Source organism: Ovis aries, chromosome 3 (assembly GCF_016772045.2).
Source record: "Ovis aries strain OAR_USU_Benz2616 breed Rambouillet chromosome 3, ARS-UI_Ramb_v3.0, whole genome shotgun sequence".
NCBI lineage: Eukaryota > Metazoa > Chordata > Mammalia > Artiodactyla > Bovidae > Ovis > Ovis aries.
The window spans coordinates 173018029-173039266 of NC_056056.1; the positions used below are offsets into that span (position 1 = coordinate 173018029).

At 46.6% G+C, this 21238-nt stretch overlaps 1 protein-coding gene across 3 annotated transcripts in view; it reads left to right on the forward strand.

Moving 5' to 3' along the window:
- STAB2 (stabilin 2) overlaps positions 1-21238 on the forward strand; it is a 171186-nt gene that overhangs the window by 135956 nt on the left and 13992 nt on the right. For all 3 annotated transcript variants that reach the window (XM_060413136.1, XM_060413137.1, XM_012174923.4), the window contains exons 53-61: positions 439-585; positions 1869-1925; positions 3062-3188; positions 6635-6784; positions 8464-8568; positions 11106-11213; positions 13594-13787; positions 14840-14981; positions 19460-19593. In XM_060413136.1, the coding sequence (XP_060269119.1) occupies positions 439-585; positions 1869-1925; positions 3062-3188; positions 6635-6784; positions 8464-8568; positions 11106-11213; positions 13594-13787; positions 14840-14981; positions 19460-19593 (1164 nt within the window). The remainder of the gene's footprint in view (positions 1-438; positions 586-1868; positions 1926-3061; positions 3189-6634; positions 6785-8463; positions 8569-11105; positions 11214-13593; positions 13788-14839; positions 14982-19459; positions 19594-21238) is intronic.

The window sequence follows — 21238 nt, forward strand, 5'->3', positions numbered from 1 at the left end:
GGGCCAGGCCACATCTGCTCCACCTTGTCACCCCCACCACTACCATCTATACTTTGGTGGAGCAGTATTGCTGAGTGGCCAGGAGTGGGGGGCTGAGACTGCCATCCTGGGCATGAATATCTACACCACCACCTACTGGACGTGTGCCCTTGGTGAGTTGCCTAACCACTCACTGCCTCAGTTTCCTCCTCTGTAAATGAGAACACAGGCAATAGTAGCCACATCGTAGGGTGGCTGTGAGGACTGAAGGAACTTGCATAGGTAAAGCACAAAGAACAGTGCTTGGGAATAATAATACATTCTGAGCATTTGTGATGCAGACGCTGATATCAATACGTATCAGTTCTTTCTGACTCTGGTAGGTTCTGGCCACATTCCATGGCCTGAGAAGAGAAGTCTGAGGATCACTGACTGTTCACCCTCTCTCTCTCCCCGCAGGGCGACCTCTTCCTGAACAGCCAAACGTGCAGAATTGTGCAGCGGGAGCTCTTATTTGACTTGGGTGTGGCCTATGGTATCGACTGTCTACTGATTGACCCCACCCTGGGGGGCCGTTGCGACACTTTTACCACTTTCGATGTCTCGGTCAGTCCTGGAAACATTGCTGTAGAAAGAGACCCTTGGGCCAACAAACAGCCCTTGTGACCTAGCGTGGACCCTGCTGTGAAGACTCAGAGGGCTGGTCCCCAGCGAACATGGGAACCAGGGGATCAGGAGGCCACAGGACAGGGCTTTTCAGATTCACCATCAACAAGCATCTATTCAGTCCTGTACAGGCCTTGCCCATTCTCATTTATCCACCCACCCATTCATCCCCTCACCATTAAGTGAGCAGCTGTTGGGGACCAATAGTATGCCCTGTCCTGCCAGTCATTTTCAAACCCACCCATCCACTCAGTCATTCACTTATCCATTCAACAAGCAGTTTTTGAGCCTCTGCCAGGATAAACCATGTGAAACTGCCATGTTTGACAGAGTATGACTACAAAAATGGCCGTGTCATATGGTTCTAATATCTAATAGATGCTGCCCATACTTCCATTCACTTGTTCGTGCACTAACGCTGATTGAGCCTCTGTCCTGGGCCCTGCACTGTGTGAGGCACATGTGCATTTCACACTCGTTCATCCATCCAGTACCATTTATTGAGTATGACCTTTGAGCCTACTGTTCTGCTCAATGCCCATGTTACCCCTATCCAACGATAGGAGTAATGATCATCAACTCCATTATGTCAATTTGGAAATTGAGTCTCAAAGAGATGAAGTGACTTAAATGGCAAAGTCTGTGACCAGTTGATTTCTATACCAGGTGACTTATAGGCATTTGATAAATACCTAGATTGCTAGAATACCAATCAGCCAAAGTAAGAGATGAAAAAATAGTTGTTAACTTCTTAACTTCCAAAGTATATACACACACATTTTTTTTTCAGTTAATCATTTTTCCTCACAAATCCCCTGAAAATCAATAGCAAGAATTAGTATCCCTATTTTATAGATTAGAAGACTAAGGATCAAAGAATGTGATTCGCAAACATTTTGCAGCTGATCTCTAAGGAAACTGACACTTGTATCCACATTCCCCATGGCTGCTGTGCCGGGTGCCGTGTGACCCTGCCCTGGTGCCCCTTCATCTGATAGGGAACTTATCACCTCAAAAAACTAAACCAAGGAGCTGAGATCCAAGACAGACCTTCAGAATTCTCTATGGCAAAATTACAGTGCATTTGTTTTTATATTCTTAATCATAGCTTGAATCTTAACCAAGATTAAGTTCTTAGTCAAATAATCATAGCAATAACCAGGGGCATTTGCTTTGTTTCCTAATATTCTGGATTTTTAAGTGTTTCTTTTCTTGCATTCTAGGGGAGTTGTGGAAACTGTATCTCTACTCCCAGTTGCCCCAAGTGGACTAAACCAAAGGTAACTATGAGCACAGTGATAATGTTTGGAGAGTGATAGGTTTGTTTCTTTATTAGACCCCAGTGTCCTTATAGGTATGGGTGTGTGCACATCTGTGTGCGTCTGTGGGTGTGTTATAACTGTGTGTAACTAATTCATGTCTTTCTTTCAACAGTCAGGCCAATGGGATGAGAGTGTAAACATTCTGAGCCCAGGGAAACTGTCAGCCCACTTTTAAAATCTAGAAGAGTCATGAGATTAAAGACCTAGAAGGAGTTACAAAAATAATGCTAATTATGAAAATAATAGTTGCCTTTAGTTGGTTGCTGCTTATGTCCCTGGCTCTGTGTTGAACTCTTTGTTTTGACATTATCCTCTGTTCCCATTATAACACAGGAAAATATATTACTACAATTTATGACAAATGAGTCTCAGAGAGGGTAAGCAATCAGCCCAAGACCACACAGCTATAAGAAGCAAAGCTAGGCTTAGAGCCTAAAATACAATGTAAGAGTAATAGTTAAGACAATGAAATTCGGAGTCCACAGTTATGGGGTCAAATTCCAGTGGGTGATCTTTGACAAGTCACTTAATCTATATGCTTTTGCCCCTGCACAATGGAGCTAATAATAGTTCTGTGTGTGATTATTAGGAAAGTAAGTTTTCAAATGTGGGTACAGAGCCTGGCACATAGTAAGTACTAGTTAAATATTGGTTTAAGCGCTTACTCCAAAGTCAAGCTCTTTCTACCCTACTAGTAACCCCTCTAACAGAAACACCCCTACAAAAATGAACTGTACACCCTCTCTACTGATGATCTTGGGGGCTTGCCAGACCTCTCTCTGGATAGAAAGCTACATCTTCCCCACTTTCTCCCCAGGTAAACTCGTCTTTTGCAAACAGCTCTAAAGGCCCCCAAGTCCTTTGTCTTAAAATGGGCAAATTTTTTTTTCGTAGACTCCACCTCTGCCCCCTACCCCATTCATCTGCCTCTCTATGCCCCTGAGAAAAGAATTCCCTGCACAGGGCTCATGCCTATTTGAGGCCCATTTTCTACTTGGGCAGTACCTAGGATCTTCCACTAGGGGGCAGACTAGAGCCCAAGAGCTCAAGTACAGGGATGGAACGTGAAGGGATGGTTGGATCTCTTCCTTTAGGGCCAGAAGCGGAAGTGTCTGTACGACTTGCCCTTCAAGAGGAACCTGGAAGGCTGCAGACAACTTTGCACTCTGGTGATACAGCTCCCCAAGTGCTGCAAGGGCTACTTCTGGCCAGACTGTCAGGGTAAGAGTGCCTCTTATTATCTTGTGATTCTGAAATGATTGCACAATCACTGTGGACCCTTTGAAAGTACCAGAAGTATAAAGTGGAAGGTGGGGGCGGGGGAGCAAGGGAATATATTGTTCTTAATGATTCTACTAAGAAAAGATCCAAAAGCAATTATTCTGAAGAGTTGTGTAGCTTTCCTCTCCATTTTTTTTTCTTATCATATTTGGTTTTTACAGAGTTGAGATTCTGCTGTGCAAAGGTTGTAAATCATGTGTTTTTTCCTTAATGTTATAGAATAAGACATTTCGCATGGTGCTAGAAACCCTATATTTTATTTTTGAGATGGTACTGATTCCAGTCTATGATACTGATTAAGCGCACTAGTTTAAATGCATCTAAGGACATCCACCTCGGCAGGGTGCTATATCAATGTGGTATGTGTGGGCCATTATTTCCCGAAAATTCCCCTGTTATAAGACATGTAACATCACCCATCCTCCCTAGCCTCGCCCTTTCAGGAAAGGGCTCCTGAAACCGCTTCTAGCTAATAATGCAGCAGCAACAGCATGGCGAATGCCATGGAACTTCCTGTCCACCGTGCACTGTTTTAAATGAACACATGTATTGAGTGCTACCCCCCATACAGGGCTTCCCTGGTGGCTCAGTGGTGAAGAATCTTCCTGCCAGTGGAGGAGACGCAGGTTCGATCCCTGGGTCAGGACGATCCCCTGGAGAAGGAAATGGCAATCCACTCCAGTATTCTTGCCTGGGAAATCCCATGGACAGAGAAGCCTGACAGGCTAGTCTAGTCAGTCAACTTAATGACCAAAGAACAAAACAATTTCCCATATATGGCAATACATCTGAACCTCTCCACAAGCCCTAAGAGGCAGCTTCCATTGTTACCCCCATTTTACAGATGAGAAAATGGAGGTACCCATTGGATAAGAAGCGAGTCCAAGTTCCCGCATTGTGTCTCCAGGAGCCATGATTTTCGGTACAATGGGCTTTCCTGGTGTCTCAGTGGTAAAGAATCCATCTGTTATACAAGAGACATAAGAGTTCAGTTCAGTTCAGTCACTCAGTCATGTTTGACTCTTTGCGACCCCATGGACTGGAGCACGCCAGGCCTGCCTGTCCATCACCAACTCCAGGAGTTCACTCAAACTCATGTCCATTGAGTCGGTGATGCCATCCAGCCATCTCATCCTCTGTCGTCCCCTTCTCCTCCTGCCTTCAATCTTTCCCAGCATCAGGGTCTTTTCCAATGAGTCAGTTCTTCACATCAGGTGGCCAATGTATTGGAGTTTCAGCTTCAACATCAGTCCTTCCAATAAGTCAGTTCAGTTCAGTTCAGTCGCTCAGTCGTGTCCAACTCTGCGACCCCATGAATCGCAGCACACCAGGCCTCCCTGTCCATCACCATCTCCCGGAGTTCACTCAGACTCACGTCTGTCGAGTCCGTGATGCCATCCAGCCATCTCATCCTTGGTCGTCCCCTTCTTCTCCTGCCCCTAATCCCTCCCAGCATCAGAGTCTTTTCCAATGAGTCAACTCTTCGCATGAGGTGGCCAAAGTACTGGAGTTTCAGCTTTAGCACTATTCCTTCCAAAGAAATCCCAGGGTTGATCTCCTTCCGAATGGACTGGTTGGATCTCCTTGCAGTCGAAGGGACCCTCAAGAGTCTTCTCCAACAGCACAGTTCAAAAGCATCAATTCTTCAGTGCTCAGCCTTCTTCACAGTCCAACTTTCACATCCATACATGACCACAGGAAAAACCATAGCCTTGACTAGACAGACATTAGTTGGTAATGTCTCTGCTTTTGAATATATTCAGGACTGATTTCCTTTAGGATGGAATGGTTGGATCTCCTTGTAGTCCAAGGGACTCTCAACAGTCCTCTTCAACACCACAGTTTGAAAGCATCAATTCTTTGGCTCTCAGCTTTCTTTATAGTCCAACTCTCACATCCATACATGACTACTGGAAACACCATAGCTTTGACTAGATGGAACTTTGTTGGTAAAGTAATGCCTCTGCTTTTAATATGCTGTCTAGGTTGGTCATAACTTTTCTTCCAAGTAGCAAGTGTCTTTTAATTTCATGGCTGCAGTCAACTATGTGCAGTGGTTTTGGAGCCCCCCAAAATAAAGTCTGTCACTGTTTCTACTGTTTCCCCATCTGTTTGCCATGAAGTGATGGGACCAGATGCCATGATCTTAGTTTTCTGAATGTTGAGCTTTAAGCCAACTTTTTCACTCTCCTCTGTCACTTTCATCAAGAGGCTTTATAGTTCCTCTTCACTTTCTGCCATAAGGGTGGTGTCATCTGCATATCTGAGGTTATTGATATTTCTCCCGGCAATCTTGATTCCAGCTTGTGCTTCCTCCAGCCCAGGTTTCTCATGATGTACCCTGCATAGAAGTTAAATAAGCAGGGTGACAATATACAGCCTTGACGTACTCCTTTTCCTATTTGGAGCCAGTCTGTTGCTCCATGTCCAGTTCTAACTGTTGCTTCCTGACCTGAATACAGACATAAAAGATGTGGGCTCAGTCCCTGGATAGGGGAAGATCCCTGGGAGAAGATGGCAATCCACTCCAGTGTTCTGGCCTGGGAAATCCCATAAACAGGCTACAGTCCATGGGGTTGCAAAGAGTTGGACTCGACTTAGCAATTAAATCACCACCATACTTATTTATCATGATCCAGTTGAGAAAATTCTGGGCTGAGAGTCTACACAATTATTCAACCTTCACTCCCTTCTCCATCACTAAAGCATAGACCATTCACCAAAGTCGGTGCCATCCCATATGTTTGTTCAGTGCTTTATATTTTCAAATATAAATACTGCCAGTTACAGTATCTCATTTGATCCTCATAGTCACAACATGGAATAGGGCAAGTGGGCATCACCCCCAGCCTCTAGAGTTTAGAGAACTGACGCTCAGAGCAAGTTCATTATTCAGCCCAGACCAGCAACCCCAAGTCCCCGTGTGTGCTCAGTCACTTTGAATGTGTCCGACTCTTTGCAACCCCATGGACTGTGTAGCACACCAGGCTCCCATCCTGGAGATTCTCCAGGCAAGAATACTCGGATGCATTGCCATTTCCTCCTCCAGGGAATCATCCTGACCCAGGATTAAATCCACGTCTCTGATGTCTCCTGCATTGGCAGGCAGTTTCTTTGCCAAATCCAGGTCTCCTGACCGCCAAATACAGCACACAGTTCAATACATCACCCTTCCAGTCCTATCAGATACATTTAAACTCTCAGCCAGTGGCTTACCCTAAACATCCAGTGACACTATATGGATGTGTCCCCAGGACAGCAGACCTCCTAGACTACTGGAGGACAGAACCCACAGCTGAGGTCAGGTTAGCAGCACATTTACAAAGGCACTGAGCTGCTCTTGGCCTGGGGAGACTGTTCAGTCACTGCTGTTTCATCTCTTCCAGCCTGCCCTGGAGGCCCAGATACCCCGTGTAATAACCGGGGTGTCTGCCTGGATCAGTACTCGCCCAGCAGACAGTGTAAATGCAACAGCGGCTTCAACGGGACAGCATGCGAGCTGTGCTGGCCGGGGAGATTCGGGCCTGACTGCCAGCGTACGTGGCATCCCCTCCACTGAGTTTTCACCTGTCATCAGCTGGACATGCCTCCTTCCCTGAGGCATGCCATCCACCTGACCTAGAAGCATCCTTCCTCTTTTTCCCAGCCTCCCATTTGCCTGCTATTTTTTCCTCCTTGGATATGTTCCCAATTTCCATCCACTGAAAGAGCCTCATCCATAAAATTGAAATTCACATCCCCAGCAGCCAACCAGGCAAGCTGTAGCCAACCAATGTTCATTCAGTCATTCGACTACCATGTATATGCTGAGTCTTTCCTAGTATCAGTAGCTCACATGTATGGAGTGCCTGCCATGTGCCAGGCAGGTATGTTGTAGCATCTCATCCTCACAACAAGCCTTCGAAGTGGGAGCTATTATTATCTCTCCTTAACAGATGGAGAAGCTGAGGCACAAAGAGCCTAAAGCCAGGAATAGTCCTAAATTGTAGGGGTACAGGGTATGAGAAGGGGATAGCATCTCAGCTTTCAAGGAGTTACACTCAAAGGGAAGAGACAAAAGTAGACATAAAGGTGCAAAGAGAAAGAAGCAGGTGAAGGGGATCAAGAAAGAAAGGAAATACTCCTCCAGAAAACATCTCACAAAATATTTGAGTAGAGATCTAGCAGAGATGAGGGGGCCAGGTGTGGGGCTATCAATAATAGCTCTGTCCAGTCAGATTTCAGTGATGCTGGACATGCCGCCTAACTCTGCCATGGGGAAGCCACGAGCCATGTGTGGATATCGAGCACACAGAATCTGTGACTGAGGGACTGATTTTTGCTAATTTTAATTATGTTACATTTAAATAGCCACAGATGACTGGCTGCTCTGTGGGACAGTGCAGACTGAAGGAATGACTTTCTGGGAAGAGAGGCAAGTGCGAAGGCCCTGAGGAAGGACAAGTTTCGGCATGCAAGGCCCAGCCAAGCGGCCGAGGTAGCTGAGCAGAGTGGGCAAAGGAGAGAGAGAGAACGCAGAGATGGGCTCAGAAGGTGGCCAGGGGCCAGACGATATGGGGGCTGCTTGGCCAGAGACAGATCTTCAGCGTCTCATCCAACTGCAGTGGCAGCCGGTGGAGGATTGTGGAGGGTAGGGGTGTCCTAAACAGAAAGGGCCACCCCAGCTGCCCTGTGCAGAGAGTACCACGGGAAAGCAGGAGCAAAAGAAGGGCCAGCTTTGGGGACGCTACTGCCCCAATCCAGGTGGGAGATGGCGGTGCCTTGGGCTAAGGTGTTGGTGCTGGAGGTGGTCAGAAGCAGAAGGAATGTTTCTTGCAGCTTTGACTTTTAAATTGATTTCTGTCAGGAGGCCCAGATAAGGTTCCCTTCCCTTTCTGTTCTATTCTGTACCTCATGACACCCTCTACTTCCGTAATTTACAACACTCAACATATTTATCATTACATGTTCAATAGCCCATTACCCCTAGACTGTAAGCTCCCTGAGAATAGGGACCTTGTGTCTTATGTTTTCCACTGTAACCTCATTGCCTGGTACCCTGTGCCTCATGGTAGCCACTGAGTATGTTTATTTTTTGTAAGTTTGAATGAATGACTGTGGATAAGCATGGGGCCTCCCACACTGAGCACACAGCCAGCACATGGCCAGTGAGCTGGCAGATTGGACTTCAACCCCGGATCCCTGCTAAATGACTACACTCCAACTTGCTCTACAGCTTGTGGCTGCTCGGACCATGGACAGTGCGACGACGGGATCACAGGCTCCGGGGAGTGCCTCTGCGAGACGGGGTGGACGGGCCGCTTCTGTGACGCCCAGACAGGTCTGTTGTGAGGGTGGTCGGCCGCCAGCAGCCCCTCGCTGCAGCAGACCTTGCCAAGAGCAGCTGACTGAGGGTGGGGGTCTGAGCGACATCTGAAAAAAACAGCTCAGCAGGGGTTCAGTTATCCACGAGGAAAGATGGCTATGCGGACCTGGGGTCAGGAGGTCTGGGGACCTGGAGGAAACTAGATGAAAAGATTGAACTCAAACCCAGGAAATCAGCCTGCAGTCCTGTCAGTCATAGAAGGACCCACCTCAAGCAAAGGACTGTTGGGCAGGAGTGGTCCTCAGGATCACTGCCCAGGTCTGGTTGTGTGTGGACACAGAGTTGGAGGGTTTCATGGAAAATACAGTATTCCATGGAGGCCAGGATCTGACCCTGAACTCTGCTACGTACTAGACAAATGGCCTCAGAAAAGCCACCCTCTCGGGATCTTGATAAACTCGTCCGTAAACAGAGAGCCTCTTGCATGGCTTGTAGGGAAGGATTGTTGTGAGGGTCAGGGTCATGGGTTTGGAGCGCCAGTGCACGTGGGCACTCAGGAACAGTAGCTGCCAGTATCATCGTCAGTTACTGCCATCTTTGTCATGACCTCAATCCTTACTGAGCTGTCAGTTTTCTGATTCTCCCTTGCACCCTGAGCCCTGTGTTCCAGTCCAAAGGTCTCAGGTGTGAAGGCTGATGAGCAAGTTGTCACTTCATCGTCCCTGGGGGGCAGAAGGGCATGACCGAGCTCTTCTTATGAGTAACAGCAACCCAAAGTGCCAGAATCCTGGCAGTCCTCACAGCTTCAGTCCCTCCCCCTCCTTCCCTCCCTGCTTCTCCCCATCCTCCTCCCCCTTCTTCCTCCGCTTTCCTGCCTCTCTTTCTCTCCTAACCATCCCATGGCTTCATGCTGCCTCTGGATACTGCAGCCCCTTTCAATCACCAAAGCCCCAGATTAGTGGTACCCTAAGAAGGCTCTTGAAATTCCAGATGTTCAAGCTGGATTTAGAAAAGGCAGAGGAACCAGAGTTAGAATTGCCAACATCCATTGAAGCATAGAAGAAGAAAAGAATCCCAGAAAAATATCTACTTGTGCTTCATTAACTACACTAATGCCTTTGACTGTGTGGATCACAACAAACTGGAAACTTCTTAAAGAGATGGGAATACCAGACCACCTTACCTGCCTCCTGAGAAATCTGTATGCAGGTCAGGAAGCCACAGTTAGAATCGGACATGGAATATTGGACTGGTTCCAAATCGGGAAAGGAGTAAATCAAGGCTGTATACAGTCACCCTGCTTATTTAACTTCTATGCATAGTGCATCAGGCAAAATGCTGGGCTGAATCAAGCACAAGAGGGAATCAAGATTGCCAGGAGAAATATCAGTAACCTCAGATACGCAGATGACACACCCTTATGGCAGAAAGCAAAGAAGAACTAAAGAGCCTCTTGATGGAGGTGAAAGAGGAAAGTTAAAAAGTTGGCTTAAAACTCCACGTTCAAAAGATGAAGATCATGGCATCCAGTCCCATCACTTCATGGCAAAGAGATGGGGAAACAATGGAAACAGTGAGAGACTTTATTTTCTTGGGCTCCAGAATCACTGCAGATGGCAACTGCAGCCATAAAATTAAAAGACGCTTGCTCCTTGGAATAAAAGCTATGACCAACTTAGCGTGTTAAAAAGCAGAGACATTACTTTGCCAACAAAGGTCTGTATTGTCAGAGCTGTGGTTTTTCCAGTAGTCATGTGTGGATGTGAGAGTTGGACCATAAAGAAGGCTGAATGCCGAAGAATTGATGTTTTTGAACTGTGGTGTTGGAGAAGACTCTTGAGAGCCCCTTGGACTGCAAGGAGACCAAACCAGTCAGTCTTAAAGGAAATCAGTCCTGAATATTCTTTGGAAGGACTGATGCTGGAGCTGAAGCTCCAATACTTTGGCCACCTGATGTGAAGAGCCGACTCACTGGAAAAGACACTGATGCTGGCAAAGACTGAAGGCAGGAGGAAAAGGCGGTGACAGAGGATGCGATGGTTGAATAGCATCACCCACTCAATAGATATGTGTTTAAGGAAACTCCAGGAGATAGTGAAGGACACGGAAGCCTGGTGTGCTGCAGTCCGTGACATCACAAAGAGTTGGAGACAACAACAAAGAAGACCCTGGAATTTCTGCTCCAATTTTTAACCATCTCTTCTGGAACCCCATGCTCTCAGGGCCAAAGAGCTAGTCTGCAAAATTCATCCTTGATGGCAGACTTTGAGGTATAAAGTTTTCACTGGTTGCCCCTAAGGTTAACATCTTTGCATTTTGATCTGGATAACATGGCAGAAATAAAGTCTTAATACAAAAGAATAATTCTAGAATCTCAGAATCCCAGGCTGGGAGGAACCTTAGTAAATCACCCCATTACCACCCATCTCGCAGCCATAAGGGGGCACTTTAGAAACACAGGGGCAACCAGATGGCATCTCAGAAGATGCCTTAGCTGGATCCCAACACCTCACATCACAGTGGGAGATGAATTATGACTTCTTTCTTTGCAGCTTTGCCTCCCGTGTGCATGCCTCCTTGTTCTGCTCACGCTACCTGTAAGACCAACAATACCTGCGAATGTAACCTGAACTATGAAGGAGACGGAATAACGTGCACAGGTAAGTCCCGTCTGTGCATGGGTGGAATAGCAGCAGGGTGCAGGGCCGGATGGAACTCAGTCAGGGGACCTGGGCTCCGTCCCAGCCCTTCTGCTTCCTGCTTGGACCGCTTCAGCAACACCCACCCTCTCTGTGATGGCTTTGCTCATGCCTAACCTGCCCACTTCCCAGGCCATGACTTTGAACTTGCTTTGCAAACTGCAATGCACTTTGTTTTATGGTGTTTTTGTAACTTTACAAATAATCCAGTTGTATGTCAAAAAATTGAGAAAATATTCTATAGTATCTTAGGACAGTGCTTCCCTCAGATACAACTTAGCAACTAAACAGCAATTTTTAAAATATAAATGTATTTATTTTAATTGGAGGTTAATTACTTTACAGTATTGTATTGGTTTTGCCATACATCAACATGAATCCACCTTGGGTGTACACGATGCATGATACTGGATGCTTGGGGCTGGTGCACTGAGACGACCCAGAGGGATAGTACGGGGAGGGAAGAGGGAGGAGGGTTCAGGATGGGGAACACGTGTAAACAGCAATTTTAAAACAACAGTGAAACCTACACTTACTCTCACCACTCAGTGAGAATCACTTTGAACACAGATATGTCTCTGTCTCTAGTAATTAGGATATAGGTTCAGCCGCACAGAGATCCAAATAAACAGTGGCATAAACAAGGCAGATGTTTAGGTATTTATTTTTATCTTGTTTAGTACTTTGGATGGAGGTACCGAGAGCTAACATCGGGCTTCTCTGTGAAAGTCTGGGGCCCAGACTCGTTCTGTCTTGTTGCTCTGCCATCGTTCACTCACCTGGCCTGGGATGGCCTCGACCAAAAGCACATCCCAGGAAGCAGAAGTAAAGAAAGTCGGGGTCGGGGGGAAGCAAAGCTCATTCCCTTTAAGGACATACCGAGGGCTTCCCACATGGCATGGCGCTAGTGGTAAAGAACCCACCTGCCGATGCAGAAGACACGGTTCAGTCCCTGGGTCAGGAAGATCCTCTGGAGGAGGAAATGGTAACCCACTCCAGGATTCTTGCCTGGAGAATCGCATGGACAGCGCAGCCTGGTGGGCTATGGTCCATGGCGTCACAAAGAGTCAGACACGACTGAAGCAACTTAGCACACACAGAAGTTGCTAAACTCCTGTCTGCTCCATCACGTTGTCTAGAACCTCATTCTCTGTCACACCTGGGACAAAGGAACCTGAGAAATGGAGTCTTCAGTTGGTCAACCATGAGCTAAGCTATAAATCTCAGATACAAAAAGCAGACAGGAGATATTAGGGGAAAACTAGCAGTCTCAGACACATGTACCTTCTGTTTTCATAAACACTGATGAAAACATGAATGTCCCTGTTCATATAGGGGCAGATACTTTCTTTACAGAACTGAGATCTTGCTATTCCCGCTACTTTATAATCTGCCACAAGGCAGTCCAGAATTGGCTCAGCATCCTCAGTGGCAGCAAAGACCCAGGTTCTGTCTGTCTGCTCTGCCAGCCTTGGGCCTTCTGTCCTCATGTTCATGCTCTCAGCCAGAAAGGCAGAGGAGAGAAATCAGAGGGCTTTCCAGCTACTCCTGGGCCTGGAGCTAATCTGTTAGTCAGTTGAAATTTGGGGGATTGTGAAAACAAAGGTTAAGAGGCAACACAGAAGAGTGGGGGAAATGTGGGCTTTGGAATCAAACCACCCTGGGTTTAAAACCAACCCCTCCACGTTGTAGCTAGTTTGCCTTTGATGGTCAGTTAAGCTCTGAGTTTCAGTTTCTTCATCTGTAGAATGGGGGTAACAGTGTCTGTGTCACAGGTGCTCAGTAGTGCCTTAGCCCTACACACACACACACACATGCGCGCGCGCACACACACACACACACACACACACAACTATGTCCTAACATTAAAAACCCAAACTCATTAGAAAACTACTATCAAAGTGGAGCCTAGAAGTCTGTGATTAAAAAGGGCATAGGTGGACAGATATCCCCAGGCCTAGTCTATTAGGGCGGGGTCCCCAACCTCCAGAATCTTAACACCTGATGATCTAAGGTGGAACTGATGTAATAATAACAGAAATAAGGTGCATAATAAATGTAATGAGCTTGAATCACCCTGAAACCAACCCCTGGCCCCTGGGAAGATTGTCTTCCATGGAACCAGTCCCTGGTGCCAAAAAGGTTGGGGACCACAGTATTAGGGTGTTAACTGCAGGACACTAGCGTTGGCAGAGGTAGCACAGAGGCCACCAGGCACCAGGAGAGGAGGCACTGACATGTTGGGTCCCATTTCCTTGCCCGGTGTGCCTGGTCCTGGGGTGACCCACACCCTGATCTGAAGCCCCTGTTACACAGAGTCTACCTTCCTCTGCTCTTGCAGTTGTGGATTTCTGCAAACAGAACAACGGCGGGTGTGCAAAGGTCGCCAAGTGCTCCCAGAAGGGCACGAAGGTCTCCTGCAGCTGTCAGAAAGGCTACCAGGGGGATGGCCACAGCTGCACGGCGATTGACCCCTGTGCAGATGGCCTCAATGGCAGGTGTCACGAGCATGCCACCTGCAAGATGACCGGCCCGGTAAGTCTCTGTCCCAGGGGAAATGGGGGGTGGGGTACCACCTGTGCCTCCCCCAGCCTGGCTTCTCCACTCAGGTCGCCACTGGCCTCTTTCTAAGCCTTCTTACACCCAAGTCTATTTCTCTATTTCTTGATAAGTCAACAAGCTAAATACAAAGTGGAACCCAATGCAGGAAAAGGACCTTACTGGAAAAACTGGTTAGGTCCACTTAAAGTCTATTGTTTAGTTAATAGTAACACATCAACACTAGTTTTTTAATTTTGACAATGAACTCTGGTTAGGTAAGATGTTAACATTAGGAAAGACTGGGTGGAGAATATAAGGGGACTCTCTGCATCTTTTCTATAAATCTAAAATTATTCAAAATACAAACCAAAAAAGATAGTAAGAAGTGGCAGGAAAAGTGCACTCACTTACACCTTTATAGAGTGCAGTCAGTGCCCTGTTGCCCTTTTCTCTGATGGGAAGGGAAGATGGTGGGAGATGATGTCCATTACGGCTACAAATGTGAACTCAACAGTCAGGCAGCCTCTGAGTCTTGGCTCCTGGCCTGATATGCTGTGCAGTCTGGGGCTGGCTGCTTAACCTCTCTGAGCCTCAGTTTCCTTAGCCACAAATTACGAGCCTCATAATAATGCAGACCTCACAGGATCATTCATGGGGACTAAAGGAGCTCATTCATTGGCTCGACAAATGGTTATCAAGTACCTACTATGTGCTGTTGTAGCTGTCAGGGATGTAGTGATCAAAAGTTTATACATGATAGAAGGAAGAGGCATGCTCAGTTCTGAAATCAGGCCAGTGTGATAAAAGGGATCAGGAGACAGGGAGGGTCTCTCTGAGGAGGTGACTGAGCCGAGATGTAAAGGAGGACACTCCATCCTGAGTCTGGACGAGAGCGAGACAGAGCAGTAACTCAACTCCCACTGGACAGGAGAGGCATGTTGCTCACCCTTCTGAGCATCTCCTATGCTGGTTGGTAGCCCGTGGAGCACGTGGGATTCTGGGGGCCCAGAGAAGAGGCTTTTTCATCTTTCCTGCTCTCCCCCTAGGGCAAGCACAAATGTGAATGTAAAAGTCATTACGTGGGAGATGGGCTGGACTGTGAGCCAGAGCAGCTACCCCTCGACCGCTGCCTGCAGGACAACGGGCAGTGCCATGCCAATGCCGACTGTGCCGACCTCCACTTTCAAGGTCAGCGTCATCTTGACCCAAAGCGCGTGATCTTAAGGGTTGGGGAAAGAAGCTCTGTAGGAGCAAAAGGGAAAAGTCTTAAACTGGGACCAAACAGCCCATGCATTGCCCAGGAAGTAGTGGGCTTCTGCAGTCCAGGGGCAGAGTATGCTCAGAACTGGACTGTGAGTGTTAGAACCAGGAGGGAGCTCGCAGGTCAGCTACTATACTCATTCTTCCCTGGTTGCTTAGCAACCCTTGCCACTGTGGATTGGAGTTGAATCTGAGGAGCATAGTTTAAGATATTAAATAACAAAGAGATAGTGCCTGCCACAAGCAGAGCAGCAGTTTCTTAGAAGTTGTTTTAATAATAGCACATCAATCAGCATATATGCATTCACTTCCATGAATGATTTGAATGGCTTATCATAAACCCACAGGTAGAATCACGCTAAGAATCATAACACACAATAAAAAGCCAGGTAGCACTGCAGAGATGTGGGTGGTGGGGCATCTTGACCCCTGATGGAGAAAAGCCATCCAGGACCCACTAGTGGGGTTCTGAGCCCGGGGCAAGGAGTGACCGCAGTGGTCCAGAAAGCGATTTAGAGCACCGTGCATTGTGGCCAATCAGGATTTGCTGTTTGTTTTCTAGACATGGTAATGTTAGTGGCGCAGCTTTCTGACATCTCAATAATAACTGTTGACTTAACACCTGCTATGTACTGGCTTGGTCTGTTTGGGCTGCTGCAGTAAAGCCCAGGTGGCATACAAACAACAGAAATTTATTTCTCAGCTCTGGAGGCTGGAAACCTGAGATCAGGGTGCCTGTGTGGTGGGGTTCTGCTGAGGATTGTCTTCCAGGTTGCGGACTACTGACTTCTCCTAGTGTCTGCACAAGCAGAAGGAACAGGGAGCTCTCTGGGGTCCCTTTTATAAGGGCTCTGCCCACTCATTGTGGTTCCAACCTCCTTACCTAATAATCTCCCCAAGGCCCCACCTTCTAACATCATTGTTAATAAATCAGGTCTCACTGCTCACCACTTACAAAATCAATATTCACAAACGCAGGTAGAAAGGAAAGGCACCAGCAATCTGGGGAGGTGGTGGACTCAGTGTCCCCTTCCCCAAACCAACTTCCAAAGATTCTGCTCGGCCATGAAAGCTTTTAAAGGGAAACAGGGATGTAATCTCAGTTAATCATTGCGATGAGGGGGGACAGAGTTGTCACTATGCCCCACTGTGTGCAGGTCGACTTCTTATGATTTTTCTTTAGATGCTCTCTTGTACACACAGTCGGTTCATGAAATGACTGAAGGGGAAGCGAGGGAAGAGATCTGGTCATCTGTTAATTACTTATTCTTCATTTCTACTTCTTCAATCTACAGAAGAAACCAACACATTAGGCAAGGTATTATGTGATCAAAAGATTTGAAAGCTGGACTAGGGTTGGAGGTGGGTAGAACATGGGGATGTTGGGTTTAAGGTTAATGACAAGATAAGGGGACCTCCCGCAGAGAGCTCTGCCTGCCAAAAGCTGCTTGCTTACATGAGACAAATTGCTGTCATCTGTCTTACTACTTTTCTTTCCCCAGTTTTATTAATCTTAAAAAGGCCTCAACTACATTGGGAACATCCTTAAAAAAAGAGACAGTGTCATATATTGTCATATATCCTATGTATTTCTCCTGCTTATATACCCTCTATTCCATCCCCCAAATGAGTTGGAGGTGTCTTAGGACTTAATACATATTATGGACTAAATGTTTGTGTTCCTCACAAATTCGTGTGTTGAAATTCTAACCCTCAGTGTAATGATATAAGCAGTCCTCGGCAGGAAACAGCTCCCTGGGGGCTACAGTGGAGGCTTAAAAGATGCTTGAGCTGATTAAGCAGAGAGGAGCTGCCAAGGCATTTCTGCTGAGAGGACTCGTGGACAGCAGAGAATTATCAAGGGTAGCTGGAAAGGATAAGGCAACGAGGAGGTATGGTGTATTATCAAGCCTGTAACCCCAAGGTAACAGGGTCTCTGCTGGGAAGAGGAATGATACCAGGGAGAGAAGGGCACTCTGTAGACATGGAGAGTGAAGAAAAGGAAAGGATCCACCATAATGTAAGGTTTCCGTCTCGAGAGGCCAATTCAATGGTGGTATTAAAGCAATCTGGGAGAAGGGGACCCAAGAACTTGGAAAGCTTGGTTGGGGACATTCTATGTTCAAGGTGATTGTGGATCTTCCAAGTTCTATCACAAGGTGATGGTAGGACTTCAAAGCAGAGATTCTGTAGGCAGTTGCTATGTAGGATGGGGTCAAGAATGATCAGCTGGAATAAGAGATGTTGATTCACGAGTCATTTGCCAGGAGGAATGTAGAATTAAGAGATACTTGGGTTTTTTCTTTAGAGCACAGTTCATTTAGCCAGTCCTGCTTGTTCCCACAGCTCACAGAATCTATTCATTGCCTAGAGCATCACCCATCTTCTCCTGGGGGCTTCACCCTTCTACTTTATTATGAATGCCAAGAAAATTATGGTAGTGATACTAAGTGACCAAGAGTCACATTTGGATCCACCTTCTGTTGCAGCTGAGTGGTTACCCTTAGCAAGACAAGACGACATTGGGATAATGGCCCAGCCGTCCTGGTGGGCAGGTCGCAGAGTCATCCCACACTCAGGGGGACATGCCTAGTCTCACGTAGTTCAGAGGAGGGCAAACCAGCATAGCCTTCGAGGCAACCAGTTTGGCAATGTGTACAGAAAGCAATGCAATAATTCATGCCAAGACTCATAGCACCATTTCAAGGGACACATCCTATAGGAATAATCTAAGAATTGAATAAAGTTAACCTGGTGGCTCAGACAGTAAAGAATCTGCCTGCAGTGCAGGAAACCTGGATTTGAACCCTGGGTCAGGAAGATCCCCTGGAGAAGGGAATGACAACCCACTTCAGTATTCTTGCCAGGAGAATTCCATGGATAGAGGAGCCTGGCACGCTACAGTCCATGGGGTCACAAGAAGTCAGACACTACTGAGCAACTAACACTTTCACTTCACACCACCCCAGCATTACCTAACATCACAAAAAATGAGAAATAACAAATTAGTAAATGATGATCGAATATACTGTTATATCCTCTCAAAGATACAGTTAAGAATTGTGTTGTCATGGCGAGGATACGAGGCTAAACACCTATCCATTCCTCCCCAAGCTGTTCTTTTGGTGAGTGTTTATGTTCCAGATCTGGCTGACAATATTATATGGCCTGTGGAATGAATATACTATTGGCTATTGTCACAGAAGAAAATCTTGTGCATTTCCTGTTGGTAAAGAATCTGCTGTCAATGTAGGAGACCCCAGTTCAATTCCTGGGTTGGGAAGATCTGCTGGAGAAAGGATAGGCTACCCACTCCAGTATTCTTGGGCTTCCCTTGTGGCTCAGATAATAAAGAATCTGCCTGCAGTGCGGGAGACCTGGGTTCAGTCCCTGGGTTGGGAAGATCCCCAGGAGAAGGGAAAGGCTACCCACTCCAGTATTCTGGCCTGGAGAATTCCATGGACTGTATAGTCCATGGGGTGACAAAAAATCAGACATAACTAAGTGACTTTCACTTTCACTGGTTTGGACTCCACACTTCCCCTGCAGGGGGCATAGGTTTGATCCCTAGTCAGGGAACTAAGATCCCACAGGCAGAGCAGCCAAAAAGAATAAAGAAAACCTTAATCTTAGCTCTTTTGGAGGGTAGAATGTACCCTCTTAGTGGCATCTGATAATAAACTTGACAATATAAAAATGTGACTTGGTTCTTGATCTATTTCTGATCTCTGCATTAATTGGTTTAAAAGAGATATCATATATTTTAAAGGTATGAATATTTTCTATTATCTAAGGGGAAAATGGCTAGAAAACTTTTTTAAAGGCATAATGGCGATCAGAAAATACATGGGTTCCTTGGCAGAAATTCATTTTAATGTATTTTTTTTCATGGCTGTGAAGTTCACAAAAAGTGTTCAACTTAAAGTATCAAGGTAAAATCATGTTGTCAGAGAAAATGTATAATATTGGGAAAGAATCCTCAGAAAGAATGTTATAAGAAAGACTTCTAAAAACTATACATGCAGCACACTGCCGTATTTGTGACATATATGACCCTCGAATAGAAAAAAGACTGAAAGAGTGAAATTACATCAAAATTAAAAGTTACAAACATAAAAATTCTGGACGGAAGTACATCAAAATGTCAGCCATGGAGTAATGATTATTTCCAGAGAGCAGGAAGGTGGGTGATTTTCATTTCTTTTCTGTCTGGCCCACATTTCCACCTTGAACACATGCTACTTGCATAGTTAGAAAAGAAATAAGTATTTTAAATGACATCTCAAAGGAAAGTGGCATCCCAAGAAACCCTGGGATGTGGCCAGCATCCCACTTTGAGAATCTCTGCTGGGAGAACTGCCAGCCGAGGTGTGGGGCTGAACAATTCCTCTCCTCCCCCTTTCTAGATACCACCGTCGGAGTGTTCCATCTACGCTCCCCGCTCGGCCAGTACAAGCTGACCTTTGACAAAGCCAGAGAGGCCTGTGCTCAGGAAGCTGCAACCATGGCAACCTACAACCAGCTCTCCTATGCCCAGAAGGTGGGTTGCCAGTCTGTGGGTGCCATGCAGGCAGGGTCTTCTGGGTGTCACGGTGGGGTTGTTGCTTCCTCTTAACACAGGAGGCTTTGGCTGTTGCCTTCCTGGAGGGGGGAGTTCAGGGAGCTCCCAAGCATGGTCTGTCACGTGTCAGCACAGAGTGGGTGCTTCACTGACATTAGTGTCCATTCTTACAACATCCCTGGAGGTAGATGTTCCTACTGCCATCTTACAGATAGGGAAACTGAGGTTCGGAAAGGTAACGTGCCCAACATCACCCAACCAAGAAGTGGCAGATCCAGGACTCAACATACTGAAAGGTGGTTGTTGAATCACGACGCCGGGATTCTTGGCCCCCAGAGCAGAAGAATTCAATCCGGGGCCAGAGACGAGGCTTGATCACTCAGAGCTTTTGTGTAATAAAGTTTTATTCAAGTATAAAGGAGATAGAGAAAGCTTCTGACATAGGCATCAGAAGGGGGCAGAAAGAGTACCCCCTTGCTAGTGTTAACAATGGAGTTATATACTCTCCAGCAAATCAAAAGAATGTCAGGAGGTTGTAAAGACCTCACCAGACCTACTCCCATAATTTACATTTTAAGATAACAGAATTAGCCAGAAGGTTTAATCCAGAGACTGTTCTCAGGCAGAATACATTGTTGTTATATAATCCTTGTAAAGAGCAGGTCTACTCCCATAATTTACAGAATTAGCCAGAAAGTTTAATCCAGAGACTGTCCTTAGGCATAATACATTGTTGTTATATAATCCTAAGGAATGTAGAGAAGGAAAAAAAGTTTTCCTTCCTCCTTGAGAATTCCAGACCCCTCTCTCCTTGGGAACCCCTAGACTTCTTATCAACCTGCCTAGGAAATGACTCTCTCAATACCCCGACTCCACAAGTCTGCTCCCGATCATGACATTCAACCACCGAGGCAGAGGCACTGACTGGAAGTGTGCACCTCACGGCTGGAAACCAGAAGGAGATCAGTTACCCACAAGCCTAGGGAGCCCCTGAGCCCAAAGGCAGCCAAGTGTCTCTGGAATAGCCCAGGTTCTCTATGCCTGGGGGCATTGCAAAGGGCGTACAGAGAAATTGCCCCAGCTGTCAGCCAGGTAGGAAATGAAGCTCTGGCCAAGGTAACTCTCTCAGCCTCTAACATCAGAAGCCCAGCCCATTTGGAAAGGAGCAGCCTACTAGTGAGTGCTCACAAGATCACTGCCCATCCTCGTGATTTTACTGCCCTTCCTCCAACCTCCATCATGACCAGATCTTCAGACCTGACATTTCTTTACAAGGAACAAAGCCCTTGATGCCAGGATCCAGCATCTTGGAGGGTCAGAAATTCTTGTTTCTCCTTTTTGCTTGAGCTTCCAAGGTGGCTCAGCAATAAGAATCCGCCTGCCAGTGCAGGAGCTGCAGGAGACTTGGGTTCAATCCCTGGGTTAGGAAGATCCTGTGGAGGAGGAAATGGCAACCTGCTCCAATATTCTTGCTGGGATAATCCCATGGACAGAGGAGCCTGACAGGCTACAGTCCATGGGGTTGCAAAGAGTCGGACACTACTGAGCAACTGAGCATGTGTACGCCTGCCTGCTTGTTTGTTGTGTGACCTCAATCAAGGCACTGAAACCCCAGTCCCACCTG